The sequence below is a fragment of the Parus major genome, chromosome 14, assembly GCF_001522545.3.
Source record: "Parus major isolate Abel chromosome 14, Parus_major1.1, whole genome shotgun sequence".
NCBI lineage: Eukaryota > Metazoa > Chordata > Aves > Passeriformes > Paridae > Parus > Parus major.
Window position 1 is genome coordinate 6,334,560 of NC_031783.1, and position 27,562 is coordinate 6,362,121.

General features: G+C 37.6%; 1 protein-coding gene across 4 annotated transcripts; it reads right to left on the bottom strand.

Annotated features, from left to right (window-relative positions):
* Window positions 1-249: 249 nt before the first annotated feature.
* ZC3H7A (zinc finger CCCH-type containing 7A) lies at window positions 250-27,438 on the bottom strand. 4 transcript variants are annotated; one of them, XM_015643103.3, is made up of 23 exons: window positions 27,331-27,438; window positions 21,171-21,274; window positions 19,938-19,977; window positions 18,984-19,181; window positions 18,296-18,454; window positions 16,607-16,687; window positions 16,479-16,520; window positions 15,655-15,682; window positions 14,876-15,156; window positions 13,365-13,572; window positions 12,295-12,359; window positions 11,404-11,596; window positions 9,595-9,756; window positions 8,762-8,958; window positions 8,428-8,525; window positions 7,223-7,404; window positions 6,632-6,708; window positions 5,949-6,082; window positions 5,451-5,556; window positions 4,932-5,040; window positions 3,965-4,098; window positions 3,464-3,627; window positions 250-2,205 (listed from the first exon to the last, which is right to left on the bottom strand). In XM_015643103.3, the coding sequence occupies exons 2-23, from the start codon at window positions 21,236-21,238 to the stop codon at window positions 2,016-2,018; spliced, it is 2,916 nt and encodes a 971-aa protein (XP_015498589.1). In that variant the 5' UTR covers window positions 21,239-21,274; window positions 27,331-27,438; the 3' UTR covers window positions 250-2,015. The 4 variants fall into 4 exon arrangements, with proteins under 4 accessions (XP_015498589.1, XP_015498587.1, XP_033373745.1 ...); XM_015643101.1 differs by lacking the exon at window positions 16,479-16,520 and having other exon boundaries at window positions 27,331-27,413; XM_033517854.1 differs by lacking the exon at window positions 3,464-3,627 and having other exon boundaries at window positions 27,331-27,413.
* Between the last annotated feature and the right edge of the window lie 124 nt (window positions 27,439-27,562).

Consider the following 27,562-nt stretch of genomic DNA (forward strand, 5'->3'; position numbering starts at 1 on the left):
CGCCCGCCCGAGCAGGCGCACGGCCGGCCCGGCGCTGCACGCCCTGCTCGCGGCACCAGACAGCCGGGACAGCGGGGCTGAGCTCGCCTCGTGCACTTGACACCGGAGAAACGGGACGGTGATTGCTGTGCTCGCCTCTTGCTCTCGGCATCGGCACCGTTACCAGTCCCGTGGTAATCCCCGAGCCCGCCCCCGGCAGCTATTCCCCAACAGCCCCACCCCGCAGTCAGGAAAGATTTCACACCGGCCTTACAGAACAAGGATGTCATGTTTAGTTTTGTCTAGAATTACTTCCAATGATTTACAGAGCACTTACATTAAACAATGAAAGCATAAAATTGAGAAAACAATGCAGAAAGGCACACGATACAATCAGGTTTGTCACACAAATAACAGTGTCCATAGTATTCTGTCTCACGCTCACTTTATTACAAACACTGTAAAAAAATCAGCACTGCAGCAGGTGGCATTTCAAGCACCAAGCTAGTTTCGTATTCCAGCGTACTGCAGCCCAGCCTGGGAGGAGCAGTCACTTCACAAGAGACCCAAGCCATGGCTGAAGCACACATAAGGTGTTGGTTTCAAATTTGCTGTGCTTTCGTGAAGTGAAAGGGACACGGCATCCATGTTGTGTAGGGGTATAATTGAACTTTGGTTCAATACTTTTTACATACACAATGTATGCCCAATGACTACATTCGAACTACTGACGTCATTGTTAAAGCTCTTCTAATTATGTAAGGTCAGCCAGGAACAGAAAACTACCTGGGGGGTGGGAGGGAAGAAGAAACCTAGTTTTAGTTATTTTGAACGAATGGCTGAAAGAAACTTAGTTGGAGAAAAAAAATAAATAAGCAAACATAAAGCTGAATCTGCAGAGAAGCCAAAACACAACACAAGTGACTGGAAAGCCCAAAGGCTCAGCAGTCAGGACCCAGCTCAGCCCACAAATCGTTTTCCATTTCCTGTGCTCTGCAGCAAAGGCAATGGGAAGCACCATCCACCATGCAGCTGAGGCAGTGGTTCCAGTCCATGTCCAAGGCTGAGAACGTGTCCCAGCACTACGTAGCTCCAAACTGCTTGTCTATATCACAACTTACTGGCCATTTCTGTTACTTCAGTGAAGCCATGAGCTAATGACAATACAGAAAACTGCAAACGAGCTGCTAGCGACACAAATACCAACTCAGTAAATGTTTAGCTACAGGTGCTCAAGCTTTTGCTAACTGGCAAATCATTGTTTTTACAAAATCTCAATCCTGAGAGGCTACATGCAGAAAACAGCTTTGTGTAAAGTTCTCTTTATTACAGGCAACATTAGTCCATACAATAATACACAATACTGACATACAAGTGTAATCTTTCAAAATCATCATTTAAACAGCAAAGACCAAGAAACAGAATTTTAACTACTTCATTTTCAAAAATTAATACTTTTTTCCTCCCAAGATCCTTTTTCAGTAAATTATATTGAAACATACAAATAGAGAAAAAATACCCATTCAACATATATTGTAGTTAAATGGTTATTTTGTTTAAAATCTTTAATAAGAAAATCCTTTTTAGCAACCTACATATAGATAAGTAGCAAACTTTGTTTTAAACAAATCCTCTCCATTAAAAGATCTGAAGAATTTTCATCCATCATTTTCTTAGCCCACCACTCTCTTTTGCAATACCTTGATACCTTTAAAGTTTTTCAACTGAAGGTCTGAGACTAGGGGGCTTCCTAGATATTATAACCACTCTTGCCCCCTTCTATTTCCTAACTTTCTGTCCAACAGGAGGTGAGTAAGCACATAATACTTCAGATTTTTTTAATCACCACTCTGTTTCATGAGAGCATAGACAGGTCTGCTCAATCCCCCTAAATCTACCATACTTTGCTGTTCAGGAGGAACAATGTATGCCAATAAAAGCAGAAAACCTGCAGCTTTTCTGTCACATGCTTTTGATTATTGTCAAATTTTCTGGTTTATGCTTCCAGCTAATAACATGTATGTGTCATCTCAGTATTAGTTTAAATCTTTAAACAAAAAACTATATTTTCCAAAGTCATTATCACTGGGAGCAATCAAGTGGTCTTTTCTTGCTTTGCTGAGTTTCATTCTTAAAACTTGTCTTCGTTCTTCCCACTCACGGAGTTCAGCATTTCCATGGGCAAATTTACAGTTGTTTCCTTCAGTGCAAGTACCAGCCATATATCTGTTAAGACAGATTTTGAACAGTGTTTTCATAGAATTAACCATGATCACTACTATGTCTGTATTTTCTCCAGGTCATGTTTTTCAAATACATTACATAGTAAGGACCAAAAAAAATTGAAAGAGTATATACTTTTAAAAGTTAAATGACACTAACCCTGCTTAGCATTTGGTTGTATTTTAGTTTCCCAGTTGTCAAATATTTACAGAGGACAAAAGATGGCTCTTTTTTTTCTATTCGTCATGCTCCTACTTAGACTGAGACAATGCTTGAAAACATCAAGTTCATTGTGTTAATGAATACCTTATCATTTAATTCACTAAGCTAAGGTACTAACTAATTACCCCTGTTAACTAAATTTGAGGTTAGAGTACTCAGAACACCTCAACATGCCAGTTTGTATTCACTTTATGCTCCATGTCCAAGGTCTGTTCTGTTCAAAACAAATACATTTAGAATACTACTTAAAAATTTTGTAAAGGAACATGTAAGTTTCAATGCAAAGACTGCAAATGAAAAATAACTTGTTTCTCTGCGATGCAGTTTCTCAATATCTCCAAGACACTCAACATCTTCAACTGAAAACGGAGAAAGACAGACATCTGTACCAGCAAACTGAACCTTAAACTCCAGACTGCTCAATTCCAAAGCTTTTAGCCTTCCAAAAAGATGCCAACAGTGAAAGGAATTTTCAACAGATTTACCAAAAAAAAATAAAAAAATAAAAAATTAATGAGGTCAGGTAAAACAGGCTGCACTTAAGAATTAAGGGGAATAGCAAGACGTACAACCAGTTCTGGGGAAAACCAACAGATCTTGGAAGTTCTTCACATGTTCATAAATAATTTCTAGTTACAAATACTCAATTTTAACAAATTTGGTTTGATGCTAATAACATTTCTACTTGCCTTAAAGCTCCGGTATCACTCTCCAGCTAGGTACTGTTCTTGGGCTCTAATTAATATGCAGATGCCTACGTAAACTTGTAATAATACCAACAATATTCACTTTACACAGTTGCAATGAACTTGATACCAGTCATTAACATCACACAGGCAGTTAATTTGGTTCCAGAATTAGCCACCTTGTCACTCCCTGAGTTCTAACATGTTAAAATACTGTTAATTACTTAATTCCTTGTTGAAAGATGCATGCAAATCAAGAAATACTAGAAACTTCTTCATAACTAGTAACTGTCAATTATTTAAACTATGAACTGTCATTTTTCAGCATTTTTGCCATCTTAAAAAAGACATACCTATCACAAATGCTAAAATATCCGGTTGGAAAGCGATACTGCCAGCAGTTCTGATCATCCTCAGTGTGGAAAACCTTTTCCTTATGCTTTTCAGAAGAAATGTGACCCTGCCATTGCTTCTCACTATTACAGTTCTTCCCACACATCCAACAATGGAAATCCACCTGTTTTACAAGGAATTTGAAAATAAAACATTGCAAATTCAATGCTGTAAGGACAGACCTTCTCCTAATAGATTTTGAATGTTTTCTTTATGTTGGCCTGCAGGATATTGTTTACCTAAACAGACACAATTATTTTAACAATCACCTAAAGTTTATGATCTCCACTGGCTTTAGAACTGATGTACAGTATCAGTTACATTTAGTGTAGCTAGCTATGGTCTAAGGAAGCACCAAGAAAATAAGAGAAACAACCTAAAATTACTGACTGGGGGGAAAAAAAAAAAGCCCAACAAATCCCCACATGCTCAGATTTAGGATTATACCTATGATTACTTACTGTAACTTCAGCATAGTCAGTTGGCATGTGAATTTGCTTCCCATTTTCTTTGTTTGCCTGAGCAGCTGTATCATCTCCTTTTTCTGGTTTTTGAGTTTTTAGCCATATGTCATACAACTGCTCCAAGTCTTGAACTAATGAGAGCAGAAGCTAAAATAAGTAATTAGCAATTAAGACAAGAGTTTGAGAACACTAGATAAATGACTGAGTTTGTGAGCATAATTCAGTCCCCACCAATTCTAAGAAGAAAAAGAGGAGGAAACAAATGTAGACAAGTTACACAGTTCAGACATTAAGAGCCAAGGGGAAGAGGCATCTCTGGCTGCTTACCAAGAGCCCTCTGTGCCTCCATGAGGGGGCAGCAAAAGGTGACAGGTTTCTGAACAGGCACCCAAAGGACAGATAGCAGCTGTGTTGCTGCATACCAATACCTGAATTTCAAAGAACTGATCTCATGTGTGCTACAGCTTTTGGTAAATTTAGTTTGCTTTCTTACAGACAATGATCTGATCATTTATGTCATTTATTACTTCTGGATTTTGATGCTTTTTCCCCAGGAACACTGATGGGATAGTAAAGTCAGCAACAGAAAAGTGAATGGTGATTCCCAGTAAATACACTGGGGGCGATTGTTCTGCAGTCAGTTTCCCCCATATGTAATTCCATGAATCCATATGTGTGCACATGGCAATACACAGTACAAACACCAACTAATGTTTCTGCAAGGATCAATATTTCTAAGACACCTAAAAAAACAATACAAACTACTTTATTGTTTAAAAACCCATCAAGCAGCAAATACACAATACAGCTATTTTTATTTAATGCTATTTTTGAATGCCTGGTCTGGGTTTATTTAAAGGTCATCTGCAAGGTTTACTACAATTAGATTAAAGTAATTGAAGTACAAGAATGAAAAACAGAACAGTTAGATTTAACAATATGTTAGATTTACTCTTCTACTTACTGCTGTTCTCCTTCATATAGGTCCACATCTCTCTCTCTTCAGGACTGTGAGCAAATGAGCAGTTTCCATCATACTGACATTTCTTGCCTGAAGCAATATGATTGCACAACTGGAACACAAATTAAAAAAAAAATTCTTAAGAATATAAAGCAGAATGGATGCTAGTAGAATTTTTCTTTTTTTTTTTATGAAATTTTTTATAAAAATGTTTGTTACAAAAAACCTCATTTATTTTAGTTAGAAAAAGACAACTGCTGGAAGCAAGTACTATGAGTGCTTTTTGCCTCCTACCACACTACAGAAATGTATAAATTATTTCAGAAATATTTACTTCCACTGACAAATAGTAACATGAGATCAGTGTTTTTTCAAGGCTGAATGTTGTAAAAACACTATGAACATTTTCCTACCAACTCCTATGGGAATTTCTGCAGAACTGATGAAACCAGCCCAGTTACCAAGTATTTTCCAGTGATTACCTACTTTCTTAACCAAAATGTTAGTTTCAGGTTAACATACATCAAACTGCAGAGGCACTTGTTTCTTTGCAGGAAGAGGACGAATGGTCATCCACTTCTTACGTTCATTAGACATTACCAGCACCACACGGCGATCTTTGCTCCATCTGGAAACCACAAGCATTCAATGAAAAAAATTACTATTCAAAAAAATCACAATTTCTGCACATAAGCACAACTAAGAAAGCTCAGAAAGTTTATTTTTAAAGCTTTTACCATATATTTAAGGTTTAATAAAGCTGTATTAAAATTTGACCAAAATTCTTAATACAAAAAAAACCTCCAAAAACGAAACACAATCACTTTGGTAGCCATCAAAGTGTTTCTCAGTACCAATTATTAGCATACTACAGAGATAACTCTATCCTACTTCAGTATGTTTGGGGTTTTTTTAAAAAAATTCCTTTTATGACTCTTTCCTAAGAAGCAACAGTTTACCCAGAAGAGGTTTTAAATGGCTGACCAAACAGTAAAACTTTCACTGTTTGATCTTACTTACGGGTGTCTTGCCTTTGCACTACAGTATTTCTTGTTTCTGTCTGGCTCACTAACTTGACCATTTCTCCAGCACTGTCCACAAACAAACTTCATCTTCAAATTAAGTGATCCATATTTCATTTGGTTCCCTAGAATCTTAAGCCAAAAAAAATAACAACAATAAAAGCTGGTTTTTTATCTGCAAAGAAATCCATACATAATTATTAATTGCCCCTATGGCAGAGATTTCAGCACGTGTTGGAAAACACATATTACACTGCATGCCTTGTAATAGCTCCACCTGTCATTTCAAACTAGACATTTCTTAACAAATGCATTTTTTTATTGACCTTATTTCTGATTTAGGTGTATGCACCCTGAAGTTGTGATAATATATACAAACTAAACACATAAAAGCGCTACATATTGAAAAGATAATTAATTGCCCTAGAGCAGCTTACTTTGAACTGATATTTACATTTTATGTCACACCTGGGACAGAGCAAGCAAAGCAAAAAAGGAGTTGCACAGCAGCAGAACAGGCATTTCAGTCTAAGTGAGCACGCTGAAGAAAGCCCTACACTGGAAGAGATTATTTGGAGATCATTAAAAAAGTAATTTCTAAAATAAGCTACATTACATACGCACATGAAATATTTGCACCACAGCCACTGCAGAATTAGTTGAATGGAAAAATGAAAATACCTGTGATCCATGTGCACTAGCTTCCATGTTCTGCCAGTACTTCTTTGATTCTTGAACTATAGTATCATGTGAAATACCTGTAAAGGAAGGGAAACAGTCTGAGTATTTATGACTGCTGCAGCCTTACAGACATGCTCAAACTGGAATGCTACTGAAGCCCCAAAGCTTTTATCCAATTTTCTTTTTGTATGTTGTGTAAGTATTCACACATGTGGGATATACATTTACATCATTGTTATGATGTTATGTCCATACATACACACTTAAGAACATCATGAGGGCATCCAAAACAGAAATATTGTCTGTATCATCCCAATGGAAAGCATACAAGGATTTTAAATTGCAGATTACTCACATAAATTAAGGTCCATCTTTCAGTGTTTAAACATAATGTACTAGAGCTCTAACGCCAAAGTAATTATAAAATCTACACTGTATGTACCATGGGAAAACTCTTCAAAATGCAAGCTGAGAGGCACCAGGTTGCTCCTGCCTGCTTTCTGCACTGATCCCAAGCTGCTAATTTCAGAGGGAGGCAAGAAAGGAAGGAATGGCAATACAATGAAGAGAAAAGTATTTTGCTAAACATACCTGATTCCTTTTGCATTATCCAGACTTTAAGCTCTACCAGACTGTGAGCATAAAAGCATTTATCCTCTCGTAAGCAGCCATAATGCACCTCATGTCTGCACAGGTCAAGCTGACACCGAACTTGGAAAGGGCGGATTTTGGAATATTTCACCATAGTCTCTCGCAAAATGTGGACAAGGCACCTGTTTTGAAAACAGTCCATTTTAGACATTCTTTAAAATAACCATCCTTCCCCACAGCTTGTTCAAATATCCTTTGAACACTTTTTACTTGAAATCAGAAAGTCAGGAAAGTTCCCAGAAGGAGGTCACATCTAAGCATCATTTCTAGGCTGTGTAAACACACTAAACAGCACTAAACAGTACTCTTGGGAATCCAGAGTCCCTCTTCTGCAAAGCATTACTGAATTCAATCCAGCTGGATCTCTGGTTTCCAAGAAGGAAAGCAGATCATGTCCACTTTCAAGAATATATCCTGATCTAATTACTAACCCACATACTTATTTCTTTATAGAGCACCATTTAAGGAAGAGGTGATGCAGAACAGTAACAGCCTAGCTCTTCTAGCAGCAGTGCTTCCTCAATACAGGGAACTGGAATACAAACAAAGCAATTCCAATGCTCCCACTTACTTTTACATCATACAAATACCAAAATCTCTTAATTCTCCAAAACCTATTTTATACTATTACAACAATAAAAACTTCTTTAACTTTCTAAGAATAATTAAAGACACTCCTCACACTGTTTTGTTTTTTTTTTTTATCAAATGAGTTTAAAATAAAGACTATAGTCTATTTTATACACTGTTATTAAGGTAAACTTGAGTTAAAAATACAACAAAATAAGAAAAACATATCAAAGAAAGAACAACTTACAAGTTCCTGTTTTAATTTAACCTTACACATCTATTTACAGCAATACAGCTCACCAGCTAGATAAGCTATTAACAACCTAACAGCAAATCCTATAGGATTCAAAGATGGGGGTAGACACCACTACTTTTAAATGACTGATAAAGAAATAGCTCACTTTAATTTAGTTATATTTGTCAAACCTTGCTCTTTAAGTCTGTCTTGCCTATACTGCCAAAGTTAACAGTCAGCAAGGAAGAGAAGTTGACCAACAGGTAAAAAGTGAAAGACAATATTAAAAACTGCCTTTGCTTTTAAATTGCAACTTATGGAGATGGTATTTCAAACATACTTGTTATCTTCAAAGTCATGCATAGCAGGGTGAGAACAAGAAGATGAGTTATCCTTGTTCCTTTTGCTTATTATTCTGGGCTTGTGATCAAAACATTTCTGGAAAATAAAAACAAGTAATTTTATAGTATGTCTTTTAGACAATTAAAAATATAGATTACCTTAAAGATTTTAACAGATACTTCATTTGGTCTCTGCTCTACAGGCAGCCAGATAATTATTGAAAATCTGCTTCCAAAGTTATGGAATAGCCATGCATGAAGCAAAATATTTCTTTCCACGTAGTTTAATTATCTATTACTATTTTTATTGTGTTAGGAGAAATAAAGCAGCACCTCACAAAGAAACATAAATAATCCATGGTATTCTTGAAGAAGTTGGGACACAGTCAAGTTGATCTTTCCAGGTCCTCCAAAAAGTGCTTCTCGACTGAAGGCTCCTTTGCGCTCCAGCGTCCACACATCAATCTCCTCTTGGCAATAGGCAAACGTGCAATGGCCTGGGTACCTGCATTCCTCCTCAGCAGCCACATCTCAAAGGACAGCATCGAACACGACATTGCTTTTACACAACTTTGTTTGGAAATTCATCTTAAAACTTCCATTATATCTGCTTCAATTTATTTTAATAAAAAAGTTACAGAGATCTGTTGTAAATTTGTCATTTAAATCTAAAAAAGCAACACCTTATGCTGAATGACTTGTTGAAAATGTAAAACTCCTCAAAACAGCTAATGCACACCTCCATCAACTATCCTATACAGCTAGGGAAACGATGCTGAGAACCCAGTACACCTTTTGGTCAAATAAAGCCACTCCTTAATCCACAAGTCATCTTGCTTACATCTTAAGTAGACATTCATATTGCAAAATGCATCTAATAAAAATGCTTCTTTGCTGCTGTTTTTAACAGTAATCATCCAACATTCAAAAACAAAATTACCCATGATGGAGAACAGTACAGAAGTACACTATCTGTTCTCTAAGTAATCGTATTAATGGTCAAAATATGGCTCTTCTTACAGCCTTTGAAATGATAAACAACGCAGAACTTCTCTCTCCACCTCCCATCAGCATAAATAAAAATTCCTTCTATACTTCACTATGGAAAAGCTAAACTGTATTGCTTTGAAGGTAGGCATTACCATTTCACTCTCTGTAACACCTACCTTTACATATATGATATGGTCCCACATACTGTGTCTTTGTTGGTCTGGGACGTATTTTTTTCCATGATTTATCTTCAGAGTTTTTTATTCTGCCGATTAAAATATCCTTCTTACATTTATGTTCTAAATTGGGATGGTAAGCGTAATCCAATAATTTAGGACCTGAAACAATCACAGAAAATTGCTTGTATTTGCATAAATTGCATTGAACATATGAACATGTCCATACACAGTCTGGCATAGAAGCCCAAAAGCCAAGTATACAAACATACTGTATAGAACTCCTACTTGCACCAGCAGCTCTGAAGAACCAAAAGTCATTAACCACCATGTTCAGCAAAACAGAAAAAAATAACCCCAAATACTTACAAAAGGCAGCCTCAGCAAGAAAAAAACCTCACAAGTTATTTTGTAGTTGGGGAGGGATGCTGTGTTACAACCTTAAGGTTGCTTTGGATCAGCAAATTGCTGTGTTTTTTCAAATTCCAAAGTATCCATTCCAATAATATTAATTTAAAACTTTAATTGCATATCTATAGCAAGTCAATGCAGGTGAATTCCAGTGATCAGTAAATGGCTCTCTTAACCTTCAACATTTATTTTCTTAGGAGAGGTACTATGTTCAGAGACAAAATGCACTCTGTAAGAAGATCACACGTACCAAAAAGATGAATACCAATCTCAGAACTTTGTGATTTTGGAAACAAAAATACACCTAGCTTCAAACTCTGTCTTTAGGATGGTGAATGAAGACATCAGGAAGAGCATCTGAAGATGAGCAAGTGAATTTTGCTGTTCATGAGACTGAAAAGCAAGGGCATAACCCAGTTTGCTCTGGACAAGAAGATGATGGAACAATGTAATTTCAAAAGGCAGTAAAAGCAGGAGATGCTTAAAGGCTTTGATAGAGACGGAAAGAAACAGAGGAAGTAGATGCATTGACACAAAAAGTGAAGCTGGGAACATGCCAAATACTCTCACCAATATGTTACAGCTCCAGCTTTAGCAGAGCATGTTCTATGGTTTTTCAAACTTCATTTTCTGGATTTTTCTAGTAAAGATAATTTTAAACTAGTATAGAAGTTCTTAAGGGTACAGTACCATCCCCTAAAGTCTCGATACAATTCTTTATTAGTAAATCAATATCAATATACCTGTAACTTTAAACACAATGCTTATTTTTAAGATTAGTTTTAATAGAAGCTTTAGAAGCTTTTTTCTATTGCCTTTAGAATATGGCTCTGTTTAACAGCAACAGCCGAGGCTGAAAAGATTAGTTATATTAATGACCCATAATGGTTAAGCTCCTGTAAGTCAATACAGTGGAGTTAATTATTACTAAGGTTTGGAAGCCTCATTATGATTTAGAATTAGTTTGAAAGAACAATAAAACAGATGGGAGGTGAAGGTTACCAGGTACTTTGAACTGCAGTTCAATTCCCCATGGCCAATCAGAGAGAGTATTGCAAGTTTTATTTAGTCTTGAGCAAAGGTGTCATTCTTCACAGTTCCCTGGGGTTTGGGAGGAAAGCGGATACAGAATGTGAATGACCTTACACTCAGGGAAAGCGTGTGGTGATTTGTGCTGGGTTTAGAAATCAAGAATCTATTAGGACAAGAAATAAAGACAAGAGGAAAGAAGATAAAATAGTGGTTGAAATATTTCACCTATCATATGATCATGCTATATCTGCAAGGAACAAGTCAGGATTATATGGTTTAGAAGCCAACCGTGTTAAATTATGAACAAGATTCATTTTAATTAAAAAAAAATAAAAATCAACTCCATCAAGTCTAATAGGTCCTTACCTTTTTTGACAAAACATAACTGGCAGGCCTGTCTTAGCTCATGTGTGCCTTCCAGTGGGTTCCTCCCCGCCAGTGCTGGAGACACAGGTACATTAGCAGTTGTACTGCTAAAAACATTGGAAAAGTCATTTCTAGTTTGGCCTGCAATTCCCATGTAATTTTCGGACCCAAACAAACTACTAGGACCATTAATCTGTTGAAAGAAAACATATTATTACTTGATACATACTTGAATTTCCTAATCTACAATTAAAATGTAACCTACTGAAACTTTTCTTCAAAGCCATAATATGAACTTCAAACACACACCTGAGAAGGGACATGGAGATTTTACAAAGGCCACATACACAGCACAAACTAAACATAAAACAAGAGCCAACCAGGTACAGGCAGAACAGCAGCCTTTGTCAAGCTAACTATTACTCCCTCCTGGCTCCTGAGGATGCAGTCCTTCATGCCACCCTTCCCCAGCAGCATGACTGAAAATGCACAGCATGACTGCAATACAGAGAGCAGACAGATCTCAACCCACGGTGGCATCTGCTCTGTTCCTGTGCTAGGACAGCTCTTCAGGATGCTTAGTGTTTGGTACTCAAATCATAAGGGATTTTAGATTGGTTATTTTACAATTCAACAATATTTTACAGCAAGTTCCTCAAAATGGAATGATGGTTGTGACATCAGCCAAAATTTGTACATATAAAACAACCCCCACAATCTTTTTCTTTTGTTACAGTTCCTGTAAGTTCCCATAGCCAGAACCCACTTTTAATGGTAGAAGTGCTATTTTTTTAAAAAGAGAAACTTCAATAGTAAAAATTCAGATTTGTACAAAGCCTCCAAGGTGTTAACATTTGAACTGGTGTGAACAAAAACATGAAAGATACATACAAACAATGGGGAATTATTGCTGTTAAGTGTTGGTGTTCCATCTCGAGAAGCTGAACTTGAGATGTCTAAAGGAATAAAAAGATATTTTAATTAATTGAGTTCCCCAGGACATCTCATGCAAAAAATAATTTATCATTCCTGAGAAATATCAGAGGTTTGGGTTTTATGACAAACAATAAAGTTTTTTTTTATTTGCTACAATAAGTTTGTTTTGTTTTTTCTTGGTTTTTTTTTTTTTTTTTTAGATTATGTAAAAGCCCCTTGTAAACATCTGGGCTGAAAAGTTATTAGGCAATCATCTTCAAAATATACACCTGGTTATCACCAGCAGGACTGGCAGATACTGAAGGCAGATTCACAGGCAGATACTGAAGCAATATGAAAACACTGGTGCAGTATAAAAAGGGTAGCAACATAAATAATATCTGACTATGAAAAAATGAGAAGATAAAAGAGGGGTAAAAGGATTCTTCAATTTTTGGTTTTATTTTGTAAATCTGGCTTTGTTCCAAAGATGAATAGTCCTGTAACACTGGTAATTAATGACAAAACTCTGTTTTATCTTTTGTAGTTCGTTATTTGTACCTTGTTATTTCACATACCTTATTTCACTACATAATTATAGTCTGTGCAGTTTGAATCCAAGCATGTAATAGTGGTACCTTTTCAGAGCACACAGTTACATTACCCTTTTAGAATTCTTGTTTATTGCCAAATCATGACAGATGGTTTAAGCTGTAAGAGCAAGTTTGTTCAAAAAAATAAAAAAGTTTGAGGGAATAGTGTTTTTTTCTTTAAACTTATTCACCTGAAACAAGTAAATTTACATGATACAGAAAAACTACACAGAGGGAGCTTGGAGCATGCTTATGCAGACCCCAAAGAAACAAAAGCTTTATTTATGAACTCTTGTATACAACCAACACCCAAAAACTACTAGCACAGCTCAAATACTATATGTGAAATATAACTAATAGTTGTGAAAACTAATTTGTTAAACAAGAAAGCCACTTGGCTCATGCACAGCTCTCATCATCATAAAAGGTTAAATACTAAGACTCATTTCTTACCTCTTTTTGGGTCACTGATTGAAAAGGTGCTTAATGGTGAACAAAAGTTTTCCAGCGAAGAAGCCAAAGGCTGTGAAAAGATTTCTGAAAGAGAAGCTGAAGGAACAAATCCTGCAGTAACTGGCAGTGTCCCCAGTAAAGAGGCAGAAAAAGGTACACTAGGAGCTACACTCCCTGCAGGAATAGGTCCTCTGGCTCCTGTAGTTTGCTGGAAAAAATATAAATTAAAAAGAATGTTCAGACCAAACAAGAAAGGCATCAATAACATCACCTGCAACAGTATTTTTTTTTAGTCAAGTTTCTGCAAAGTTTTTATAAACCTACTGGAAAATGTCAATGACAGGTACACCACAGTCCTGCACAGAGCTGCAGTATATAAACCCTAAACAACGCCCCAGGTGCAAGGTACAGTTACCAGACACCTTACTAAGTTAGTAAGAGATTTGGATTTTTTTAATACATCAGATCATAGCTGAATTTCCAAATTATGTTAAAAACACAGACCCCAGGGAAGATTAGGAAGAGTCAGAAATCAACAGTATTTGTCTCTAAATAAAGAGAACATAATTCAAACTGTAGTACAGCAAAGAGGTATGAGCTGGCTTTGAGGTAAATCCTCAGATCCAATCAAACAATAACATGTTCTGCAAAGGCCTGGTCACATTCCTTCCTCCCAGTAAAAGTAACATATCCTTCTGTACACTTTTGTTAAGGACATACCAAGTGGGGGAGTTTCCCCTCCCTTCTTTCTGCCATCCCAAGTTGCTCCCTCCTTGTCTGGATGTTGAGTGAGTAGGTCTGCACAGAGTCTGCCCCAATACTCCAAATGACTGGCAGGGCCAGAGCAGGGAGACAGCAACCTTGGTAATAACTTCAGACATCTCCACTCATCAATCAGAGCTCTCATTCTAACTAACTGCACAAGTCTGGAGGCTTCACTGTATGCTCTAGGTCTGGCATAATGGTGTAAGTAGGAACAACACTTCATAGAACTAAATTTCTTTAATATCTCTTCTGAAAATTCAAAAAGTCAGACTCATGATGGTCTATTTCTGTTCAGCTAGGTGGTGGATCTGGACAAAGCTCTGATTGCAGAGATACCAGTGGGCATCCCAGAAGGCCACAGCCCAAGTACTACTCTCCTAAAAAGCTTTTTGCTTATGTTTATCTATAGTTTCTGCAGCTAGAGGGTGAGCATTCCAACACACTGTTCATGTTCTAAGAGGGTTTATTTACACAAAAAAACCACACTAGCCCAGACTTCAAATATCCAATTCATTTTTCACAGCACTTCTTGTAAGAAGCATTGGTAGTAGCATAGCAGTATTTCTGAAGCAATAGTAGTCCTGCTACCTTTACAGCCACACTTTCAAGAATCTGCAAAAGAATCAACCTGACTATGCCCAAAGAGAGCTCAATGTAACTAGGAAAGGAAACTTTACCACTAGCCTGATAAAAATATGAGCTCCCACTCATAGAGTGTTTCAAGGAAGAAGACAATAAAGTCTTACCATTACACTTTCATCTGGATCAGGCACAGAATCAAGTAACTCATCAAGTTCTTCTCCAATAATTATATCTCCATCTCCACAATCTAAACATGCTTCTGGCATGGAGAAAGAAACATTCCCTCCATTTGCCAACACTGTAGAAGGCAAAGGAACCTTTTCCATCTGAAGAGGCATAGCAGTAGCTAAAGGTGGCACAGGTACTGGTGACACTTTAGACACTTCAGAAACAAAGTTTGATGAAGAAGCAGTAGAAACCATCTCTTGTTTCTGGTCAGATAAATCTGAAATAGGTAAGATGGGAATGACTGGGACCTTTGTTCAAAGATGTGAAAAGTTCTTGCATGACTTTTACCCTGACAGCAAGGAGTGTGAGGGAGTGAAGAAATGTGAAGAATGTTTAAGCAAAACCACATTAAATGTTTTCAGCTTCCAAATTATGTGTATCTTCATCTCAATACTTATTTATTACTCAAGCTAAAACAGACAGAAAAAGTTACAGACTTGATACTTTACTAAATCTTTAGCATATTCTCCCCTTCCTATTTTTTCAAGCTAAAGAGGACAGTATGGAGACAATCACTACAGGAGCAGTTACAATCATACCAAGTTGAGGAGACCAAAGGGAAATCTGCCCAGACACTTAAATATTTAAACAGATCAGACTTTTACCCCAGTACTTTCAAATGAGCAGATGAATTCTCTTCCAAATTTTCCTAATGCAATGAGATATGTATGGCATATCTAGGTCCCTAGCATTAGTAATGTAACACAAGACTCACCTAGCTCAATATCTTCTACAGAAGAATTCTGTAAATGAGAAAAAAATACCTCTCAGCCATAAGAGCCATTAAAAACTTTCAAATACATATTTACAGAAAAGAATGTAACCCCTCTCAAATTTAGGTCTTATAAAATCTCAAATTTACCAAGTCTAATGTAATTTAAAGGTCAAATATTTTTAGATAAAGCATCCACTTGCAGACTTAAATCCACTCACAGTATCACCAAAAATTTGCAACCAACCGAAATGACAATGATACTTCAGGGAATGAAAGAATATAAATGGTATCTTAAATGAGCTGTTCCTACATTTTCTCATTCCTTTACAGCTAAATTGTCTATATTCCTGTGAAAGAAGTCTCCAAGATAAACTCCTCTTTACTACTGCTATTCAGACATGTTAAAAAGAGCAAGATAAATGCAAGTCCAGCTGCTAATGAAGATCAAATTTGGACAACTGCTTACAAGTAGAAGGGATTTCCCAGCACCCTTCATTTTGATAACTGTCAACTAAATAAAATAAAAAATAAACCCATTAACTTTGCTTTTGCCTCAGGACTTGAGAAATAAATACATGCATTGCACTGGATTTAATCTTTTAGCTAACATTTATTCAATAAAGTTAACCTGAATAATAATCTTACGTCCTAGTCTGCCATACATATACAGCAAAACTGAACATATGAGAACTCTAAAGTCCCAAATAACAGCTTCTAATATAAAATGTCAGTTGTACCACTGTTCCTTTATCATAACGAAATTATGAAACAATTACTCCCTGTAGTTTACAGTCAGCTTGCACTCAGAACATGTAAAACCTTACCTGAGCTGATACATCACTAGAAACTGAATTTGAGGATGGTGGCTACAAAGAAAAGATACTTTCATTACATACAAATTTGATATCAAAAGAGGGAAACCTTAACATAAAATGTTAAAATAAAATCTTACCTTTGCTCTAACATATGCTTTCCTTATTTTTAACCCTAGTTTTTGAGCTAGTTCTTGGGTAAGCTTAATCACACTTTCATCCTAAAAGACATAAATAAAATCTCATCATTTACATGTACTGTCATCAAGCAAAGACATCTGTTTATATCTCAGTCTGTATTCTGCAAGATCCCTATATGCAAGATGTCTCAAAATGCAGCTTTATTCTTTCACAAACACAGAACTGTAACCTATATCTGAAAATACAGCTACCCTCAAGCAAAACTATGTTGACAGAAAATGGACAGTATCCTCCTTCTCCTTTATTTAGATTTCAAATAACATAAAGGCTTTCCAAAACCAGGGAAACTCCAAGAAGTGTTTGTTGGGTTTGTTTGGGTTTTTTTTATGACAGGTGGGTATTTTTTGTTTATTTATTTGAGCATGACATTTGTTCTTTAAGGGGATGGGGGTTTATTTTGTTATTTTGTTTTTACACAAATTGAGGGCAAATATTCCTGATTACCATATGAGTTACTACATAACACTGATGAATATTTAATGAGCACTGTATTTTGGGAGGCATTGCATCATACAACTAGAATTAAAAATGTCATCATATTTCCGTCTGTCCAACAGTTATAACTACCCATTTAAATGATTTTAAGATTTAGTATTCAGATCACGTCCTACAGCTATAAACAGCTATTTATAAAACTTACATAAAGGCATAGTAACCTTAAGCAAAAACATTCAGATCTGGAGGTGCAAAGTGAGGATCCAAAGTCCAAAGTTACACATTCAGATGAACTGTTTATGCCTCTGGAAACACAACTGAAACCTCCTCTCCATCGAAAGGCAAACCTATGCCCAACACTTTTTCTAGTGTCTCACTGAAGTTTTGATGCAGCAAGGTGAATATGCAGCAAGTCAGTATTTTATCCTGTGATCAGTCTATTTTGAGCAATGCAAGTACAGATTCCATCCGCATGTAAGTTCAAATCAAGAATGCCTTTCTGAAGTGAAATCTCTTAATCACCCTCACTCACAGCATTTTAATTTGCATTATGAAGGGTCACAGAGAACTAAATTGGGTTTGGCACTGTAACTAAAGCCCAGCAGGAATGCATTTGATGCACCCCAGTTCTTAAAAAACCCAAACAAATAAAAAAGTACAACCCAACCACACAAACAATCACGGCAAGCAGATCCTCAGGACCAGCATTTCAGTCTACAGATCATCTCCTACACCACACAGAGCCTGCTAACACACACAGAACCCAAGATTCAGGGTGCACAGCAAGTGATTCACAGCGAGGACAATGCACTGGAAGCAATGTTACTGAATGCTTGGAAAGCTAAAATACAGTTATCAAAAGAATAAATGTACATTATAATTATGGTGGGGTTCTCTTATGTCATAGAGAATTTTAAACAATTAATTCAGTGGTTCTAGTGCTTATTGCAAACATTCATGGCACTTGACCCCCATTGCATTACTTCTGCTGAAAGTTAACACAACAAACTGAGCTTGGGGACTGTAACCTTTGCCCTCAGTCTCCATTTCCACATGAAAAAATAATGCTTAGAGGAATAAATTTATTTTTTTTTTTCATTAAAAAAACCCAAACCAGAAGAAACAACCTTGTTCTTAAAATAAACATATGTTTCAAAACCGTAAAAATAATCACCAATATATAATTTACCCACCTGTGGCACAGCAAGAGAACATTTTGCTACAGCATCATAAGCCTTCTTATAGCTTCCCAGTTCATTCAAAGCTTTTGCTTTGCGATAGAGAGCTCTGAAATTGTTTTCATTCAATCTTAACGCTATCTCACAGTCCTCTAGAACTTTTTCATGCAATCCCTAGGAGGAGAAAAAAGAAAAAAAGCTGCTAATCAGAACTATTATGATGGAAAAAGTGAATTTGAACTGGTTTGGACAAAGGTATTGAAACACTGTCAAACATTCACCAAGGCCACTGCACAGTGAATTTGTAAGTTTTGCTAAGTCACCAAATTAGGCAACTAAAACCAAGCAGGGCCATCATTATGTAAAATCCAGTAACAGTCACAAAGAAAATTTAGCTCTTTCACAAGAGCCATCTTGTTCCACAGAGAAAGCAGCCAACTCAGTGTAGTCAGCAGTGTAAATGGATAAAAATACTGTTCCATCAAATTCCAAGCCTAGTATGACTCTTTTATGTTAATTCTAGTATTAGTAACTAAAATACCTCAATTATACATGTAAAAAGCTTTTAAAGAACGTGCCAAAGTGATGACTTGAAACATGTCAATCCTCAAACTACCATCAAGAGCTTTTCACTCACTAGACTTTATGTCTTCATACCCTGTTTGCATCCTGTTCTGGAGAAATCCTAGTTTAAACAGCTTACCATATTTGAAAAACACGCGATCCTGTTCACATGCAGCTTCTCTAAAACATCATCAGAAACATGGATTTCTTCTGAATTAGCATAATCAGCTATGTTTATAGCTTCTGTATAATGACTCAGTGATCCTCTCCAATCACCTTCTCGATATACGTCATTTCCTTCATGAAAAAGATTTCTAACAAGATCTCGTATAAATAACTGCAACAAAGAAAAGAAAAACTCATCAACAGCAGTTGCTTATCTTCCATCCTTCTAAGGAAAATTTCAAATAGAAAATTTATACTTCTAACTTCATGGAATCAGAGTGAAATGCAAAACTTTTGTCTACATTATTTTTCTTCTGATATTTTTCCAAGACAATCTCAAAGATGTACATATATGTTCCATATATTCTTTCAGCAAGCAGCAGCCATAGCAGCTGGCAAAGCAAGAGAACACAAAAGCTGCTTCTGTAAAAGTGGGTTTTTAGTCAAAATGTGAATGACTGCATTTTTATCTAGTATGTTCTCAATTCCAATGAAACCACCTACCACTGGAAAAAAGAACTAAAATGGTGAAACTGAAAATACAAGCCAAAATTATGCAAAATTGTAACACATACAGAAACAAAATATGTTCTGAAGGTTTCTGTGACTTAAGTCCTTTTTTCTTACTTTTGGTTTGCTAATCTGAACTTTACTCAGAAGAGGACATGGTTTTATTCCATTAATGCCCCACATTTATCCCCAACACCAGTACGGAAAGATCTCACATCAACTGCTGTATGAGTAAATTCAGGACACCCAAATATCTGAATACCTGTATCATAATGTTAGAGTTGTTCAGTTCCAATATTGCAACTTTTTCAATTACCATTCATATTATGTCATCACCTAAATGATGACTAAAACCAAGATTAACTAAAATAATATAGGCCCATGTTAAAAACCCTTCTGGAAATTAACATTTCATTACCTCATATTGTTCTTGCGTCCCTGGATAGGGCAAAGTGGATCTAGAAAAAAAATTACAAGCTTCACTTATTATACATATTGCTGAAAAGACAATCACACTGAAGAATGCTGGTTCTTAATAAAAGCAGCCTTGCTTCTGCAACAGGCAAATATCTGAATTTTGCCCATAGCCTGCACTGAACAAGGAAAAGTAATGTAGATGAGTTCTGATTTAAAAAGTGAGCTTTCTGATTACTAATGGCTCACTTTCTTTTGAAGTTACATGGTCAATCTGAGCTGTTCAAAATGTATTAAGGTTTTAAATGCTTTGTGAGCTTTAGACACCAGTGTTCTTTGTTTAAAAGCAATTTCCTTCCTCTTCTCCCATGTGCAGAACCATGTTATAGATGAGAACTGCAATCTTCTAGTAAGTATTGTAAAATGACAAATTATCTGTCAAAAACCCACATCAATTTTAATTAAGTCATACCAATGACACAACAGGAAATTTAAAAGTTCTTTCATATGACATGCAACAGAGATTTTCTCTAGTACAGAAAAGAGGCCTTTACTTCTACATTTTCAGGAAGAGAAGCAGGAATCCTTTCCTTTTGCATAGAGGGTAACTGAAATTCTATTTTTAAACAGCTTTCAGATGGTCACAGTTTTTGGAGGGAAGGCTTTGTTTTTGGGTTTTTTTGTTGGTTGGTTGATTTTTGTTTGGTTTTGTTTTCTAAGAATGCTATATATGAGCAGTGAGCTAGTATGAAATTTCAAAATTATTTTAAGATAGCCAGGATCTTAAAAAGAATTTGGCATTGACCCAAATGAAAATTAAATACTCAGATGATTTCTCAATAGCTTAAATTTTAGCTCCACAGAGTTAAAACATTTAGGTAGTGGTGAGCAAACCCATCCCTTTCAGTAGCAACCTGGTTTTAGGTGTAGCTATTCTTAAGGTGGATTATCAGTCTAGCAACATTTTCTACCCACAAAAAAAAAATAATAAAAAAAACCATTAAATGCTAATTTTTTTCAAAGGCAGGAAAGGAGTAACCTCTCACCTACCATTTGCTCTGTTTAGGAACAAAGAGAAGTGCTGTCTTTTCTTTAAAGCTGCTCCCTGTTTAACATGTTAGTGCTAGCAAATATTCTGAGGGAAAACACAAAAGGCCTTTCCCAGTGACATCCATCTCATAGAAATATATGTACACATGTGAATGAACATACAAGAATAAAAACCACAAAATCATACTCTATAAACTGGAGTCCTTTCTTAATGTCCTGTTGTCTAGTGCTTCTCTCTTCCGACACATTGGACATGTTATCCTGAACATCCACTTTTCGGATATGCCACTCCTCAAAAAGGAAGAGAGATAAATGGCTGTTATAAAATGTTTCAGTGTGCATTTGGCCCAGAAGGATCCACTCTCACATCAACACTAAGTCCATTGTACAAAGATGATTCTGCACCAAGCTTCAGTGTCACCACACAAACTCCTGACACAGTTGAAGCACCCACAGTGACAGAGGGAGAAGCCCCAGGTCACAACCAACACCCCCCATCAGTGCCCACTTACACAGTATTTCTGCAGAGAACCTTTCTTCCAGTTTCTAATTGATCTTTGGTTTCCACTCACTTCCTCCAGAGGATGCAGAGTCCTGCCAGTGTAACTGCACCAAGCTACAAGTCCAGCTTTTCAGGGATTACTGCTAAACTGAGCTGAAGTTCCACACTGACCCCTTTTCAGAGCTTTACACTTCTTTTATTTGCTTGTTGAAATGGAAATACACTCAAGATCCTGGTATATTTTATTAATTAAAACCAAACTAATGAAAAGGCTACCATCAAGTCTAGTTCTACAGCATCTCATCATCCCCAAGCACTGAGGTGAAATTAGAAGCAAACATCACTGTTTTATTAATATTTACCAGTTAGACAAGGTGAAAGCCTTGGACACTTTACCAGTACCAAAGTACCTACTTCACTTGAAGAACTGAATTATTTCAATATGTCATCAGCTCGACATTTCAATTTGTCTCAATCACTATTTTTTTGTGTCTTTAACTGCTCGGATTTACAAATGCTCAAGTTAAGTTAAAATGATCTGCATAACCTTCAATATAAGATTATTTGAAGTATGCTGTTACAACTGTATGTAGTTATGCCCAACTGTGATGCAAGAATACAACTTATTTTTCCAAAAAAAGAACCGTTAGGACAAAGTTTTATTCTGAAAATACTCAAGTTCAGAAAAAGGCTTTTAGCTAGAGGATGTTTTAGTGTATGTTTTGTGAAGAAAATTACTTTTTGTAGGAATTTATAGTTAAAAAAATTGAACGACATGCATACATGTCTGTTAGTCTTGAAACAAAGTTTAAAAAAGCCAGTATTTTGTGCCAAATTGCCATTTCACATCAATGGCAAAAGAATGAAAACAAAGTAAAATGAAGAACAAACTAACCTCTAGCAAGCTCCACAAAATCCCAGCTGAGGACAGAAACAGGCTGCAGAAGATACCCTACTTTCTCAGAATTATTAGGAATAAGGAAACAAATTGAAGAATTTTCAGTTCTAATAATGTTCACAAACCTTTTCAAAGCCCCTTAAACGAAGTTTAGACTAGTTCAAGTCATTATGAATTAGTCCTATTGTAACACATTCCTAAAATGAGCATAAAAATGAATAATTTTCTTAAGGTCACTAAACAAATTATTGGAATCACTCCCAGGTCCCCATTTCACCTCACTTCCTACTGTGACCTCAGTCAGAGCAAGCTTTATAAAAACCACGAAAATAAAACTCGGTCTTTAGACAAATATCATGGACAGCTGGGATAGTTCACTAACAGGAATTTCTCAGCTATTGCTTGCTTGGGTAAACAGCCCTCAGTAATCTACTTTCCAGAGAGGAACTGTTTTTCATGTCATTTTATATATCAATTTTCTTCCATAAGTTATACATGTTAATACCTACCATGCTTTTGCTATATGACAAAGGTAATAGTTTCTATTTACTCACTCATGGATTAGGTTTTAGAATTCAAAGAAAGTCTTGTAAGAAAAAGAAATGCTCACACTAACCAAAGAAAATAGGAATATTAGCATATGTTTTCCCTCAGAAGTGAGCTTTGAAAAACACATTTTAGTCCTGTGAATTTGAATATCTTGCCACACAAGAGTCTTGCAAATGCCACAATCTGGGCAAATATTAAAATCAGCTTTACTAATTTTAAGAAATCCCAGTATTCCACCCCAGCTTGCAAAGACACGAAAAAAGTGGAACACAGCAACACCTGCATTTATTTATCACCTCTAACATAACATTAAAGAATGACATATTGAACTTGACGACTTGCATATCCAGTTTCTCCACAACAATAAAGTTATGGAAATGTTACAAACTGGCATCACATATATAAGAATAGCTTGAAAATGATGAACATATCAGAGTGCTGAAATTTATTATTCAAAGCAGTTTTCTATTTTTTTTCCAACTCATTTGCATTCACAAGATATTCAGGCAAAAATTAACTTTTCTTAGAATACTCTGACAATCAAATTGCTCCAATATTTGATGATTTTGCAGAAGATTTAAAATTGTTCCGGATAGCACCTTTAACAGTATCTCTTCTACCCAAATTTTTCTTATATCCTCTAAAGGAACCAGAAACACATTAACACTCAGTTATAGACAAGGCAAATAACAATCATGTCTTGCCTTTCAATGTCATCCATCCATCCACTTTCCAAGATGAAAGACTTGCCTATGTAGCAACAGCCCTTCTCCATTTGCAGTGACAGAATTGAAAGAAAAATAAACTTATGTACATAGATACCTTTAAACAGACTGAATTTTGCTTTGCTGCTTGAAAAATTACAAGAAAAGCAAAGCCTGTACTGTTGTTTTACTCTTCACGCAATTCACTAAGAGAAACAACCGAAAATAAAGAAAAAATAGTATAGGAACTGAAGGAAAAAACAAAAGGCAGACTAATGTATCACTAACTCACATAACAGGCAGAAGTAATTGTTGCATTAAATGCAGGATTTCTACAACTGCTGCTATGAGACCAATACAAGCTCAATTTACTAAATGTAGTAAAGGGAAAAAAAAAAAAAAGCTGCCTAGACATTTTAAAGAACAATTTATCCTGTTTTGTTTTCATCACAGGGTTTAACTCTTTAATCTTGTTTCCCAGAAGCAGAAGCCTGCTGACAGAAAGAACCCTGCCAGGAGCCAGTGCCACCTTTTCTGACAGATGCTGGTCCATCCATACCAACAGGAGATACAAAGGATAACAGGTCTGTGCCAGTGCAGGCAGGAACCTCTACATCCCTTTTATACAAAGCCACTTATGTCTCTTACTGGTTATTTGCCTTCCTTCCAGCACATGGCAAGACAGTTTTCTTCTTTTCTGTATTTTAGCACTTCTAAGGCATTCAAGATACATTTTAAATGACATTCCCATTATCTAGCATATACTGTGTGCCATATTCAGGCACAAGGGCTTTGAGTACAATTGCTAGACTATCTTTGTAAAGCAACTCTCTGGAACACAAGTGAATAAATTCATACAGAATGCAGAAATTGAGTTTTCCTGTAGAAAGAATATAGGCCTTGGCTGTTGTTGAAAGGAAGGTCCCACGATGTAAAACTATAGAGAGTTGAGCCTTTCCATTTCTAACCTACAGGACTAGAGAGCAACCATCTACAGTTTGCCATGCACACAAGATCCCCCAGTTGAAAATTCAGTCCCACAGGACAGGGATCTGGGAATGACTGATCCCTTCTCCTCTTGCACAGAGTTTTACACATTGCTTCTTCAGAGACAACTGGAGAATGCTGTGAAAATGCAAAACATCATTTGGGGACCAGAACTACTCCTCCTGGGAATTAATGACCTTCAGCTGACCAAATAATTCTCTTATTGTTTGTTATAGATATTTATGGCTCTGTCTATTATAAATACTTTAAGTATTCTCTGCACCTTCAGGCCTAAATGCTGAAAACAACTGGAAGTCAGTAATCCTTACTGCACAGAACTAAAACTTACAAAGCAAGGATAGTGTACAGATGCATTCTTTTAAATTAAAGGAGCATATCCTCCTGCCATGTATCACCAAATTCACTGTTAACACATTTACTACTGGGTGACAGGAATCTCAAATTAGATCTCTGTACGAAAATTTTATGATTACTGCAGTTGGTAGATCTCTACCAGCTTCAGTAGTTCAGCTGAATTACCAAATAAAATCATGCCAAGTGAAGAGACCCCTTCTGTATTCTAGCCTTCTCCCCTTCAATTCTGGCAGAAAATAACCCATCATCTACATCATCATATGTCAAAACTTTGGTCAGAACCTATGAAACCAGAAGCCTATGTATTAAACACCACAAACAGTTCACCAATGTTTCCATATAGGAAAACTGTACTCCAGAGGAGAGAAGTTACACCCTAGGATAAAGGGAATGCTGCAAAGAGAAGAGCAAGACTGAAACAGGAGTGAAGATATGACTAAGAGGCAGGCAATATAAATCCCTCTCACCTACTAGAAGCAAAAGCCTGTCTCTGCTGCTAACTCCTGCACCACTAACAACTGCAACAAGCACAATACACTCAGGCACTTGGATCCAAAAGCTACATACATGTAATTCCCACCCCAGGGCCACAGGAAAGCAGCACTCTGCCTCGACAGATCCAAGTGAGAAGTGGCACACATGCAGCTACACTCAAATCGCTTCCTCAAGAGATGCTGCCAACACAAAGATCTCCACTACCCTCAGCTCCAACCCAGCCGAGGATTCAACTGGTCATCGAGCATGTGCCATCAAAAAATATGACTTGTCAGAAAGCAGACTTGTCAAAGCCATTTTATTGCCCATCCCAACCATCTGACAGATTAAAAGCGTAATTACAGATAATAAACTACAGTGCAAACTAAAGCATGCCTTACAGAGATTGTAAACTGCTCATCAGACTTGGACTAGCATCAAAATAAGGAAGGGAAAATAAAAATCTTAATACAAAATCTTCACAAAGCAAATGTGTTCCTCAGACAGCAAAAGCACAAAAGATTTTTATGTTCATGTTCACACATCATTGAGCTGTTATATGAGACATTTCAAACATGCAAGATGCTGGGGGAGGAACAGGAACACATTACACAACACACATTTCAATAGTTCCGAGTTAACTCCTCTGCTTAATCTAGAAGTTCTGGCCACAATCACAGAATTCTATTATGTCAGCTCAAAACACCACCTAACACAGGCATAATGTAGTTCCACATTTTATTTCTAAAAATTGAACTTGACTGTAGTCAAAACTAAATATCTGAATAAAAGTAAACAGAACATACAGCAGTAATTTAAGACCTATCCGTTTCCCATTCTTACCGCCAGTATTTAGTTGCATCTCCTCCCACTTCTTCCCTATCCACAAAATAATAAGATAGTTTTCAAGATTTATTTTCTATTTTCACGGCTTTGCTATTTTTTTTTAAATCCATGTAAGAAACAGGAGAGAACAAAGACACTTTGTGAAGTCGTTTCATTTCCCCAGGAAATTAAGAATCGGGGCTGGAAGACTTCAATTTATGGTTCTCTCAGGTATTTCAGTAAAGAACAGATCAAAAAATCTAACTGAAGGAGGAGCATCTTGCCAATAAATCCAGATTAATCAACAGGATTTAAACCAAGATAAACACTGATACTCGATTTTGGTGACTACAATCAACAATATTTGAGTCTCGTTGCTGGTTTTGGTTCTGGGGTTGGTTTGGGGTTTCCTTCTCACTTCTTGTAAGACAGTTCTGACTTTCCGTAACAAAACACTTCCAGCACCGCCCGCCGGAGCTGCCCGGGCACACCGAAGGCACGGCGCACGGGCACCTTCCCTGGCCTGGAGGAATGACCGCGCACCTGTTAGCGCGGAAAGCCCCAAAACCTCGTCCCGGGGGGACGCGGGCAGAGGACGGGCCCCGGCCAGCCACTGTCAGCGCTCTCCAGGGTTTGTTCCAGTCACGGCGCAACAGGAGAGCTTTTAACCCGCCGGTTGTGCTGCCCCGGCGCGCCGCGCCCGCCCGCCGCCTTTGTTCGCGCCGAGCGGCTCCGGCAGTCGGGGAGAGCTCTCGGGGGGGCCCGGCCCGGCCGCGGCTCCGGCGGGACCGACAGCGGCCACGGCCGGGAGGACATACGACCCTCCGCGGGAGGGGCGCGGCGACGCCGCGGCTCCACCTCGGCGGGGAGCGGCGGCCCCGAGGCGTGGGAAGGGACGGGCGGGACCGGCTCCCCGCGCCCGGAGCGGGACGAACGGCAACGGGGCCGGCCACGTCTGGGCAGTCCTTCCTCGGGCAGAGGGTGCCACGGGGGCACCGGGATGCTGTGTGTCTGTCCCTCCCCCCGCCCGTACCTGCTGTGAGGCCGCGGGAGCGCAGCGGGAGGCGGGGCCGGCGGGACAGGCGCGACAGCGGCGACGGCGATAACGACACCGAGAGCGGCGGCAGCGCCTCCTCCGCGCCGCCCGCGAAGCGCCGCCGCCCCCGCGCGCCCCCTGCTGCCGGGAGGCCGCGGGCACAGCCCGGGGGCGGCCTGAGCCGAGCGCGAGCAGCGCGGGCTTCCCATTGGCTCGCCACGATTGTTTT

Bases quoted from the DNA above. Each gene is read 5' to 3' on its own strand.
- ZC3H7A (XM_015643103.3), bottom strand. From the start codon at position 21,238: ATGTCCAATGTGTCGGAAGAGAGAAGCACTAGACAACAGGACATTAAG. The intron at 15,157-15,654 runs GTGAGTCTTGTG...TACCTATTTCAG, and splicing joins TGTAGAAGATATTGAGCTAG to ATTTATCTGACCAGAAACAA. The intron at 3,628-3,964 runs GTAAGTAATCAT...CTTGTAAAACAG, and splicing joins CTGACTATGCTGAAGTTACA to GTGGATTTCCATTGTTGGAT.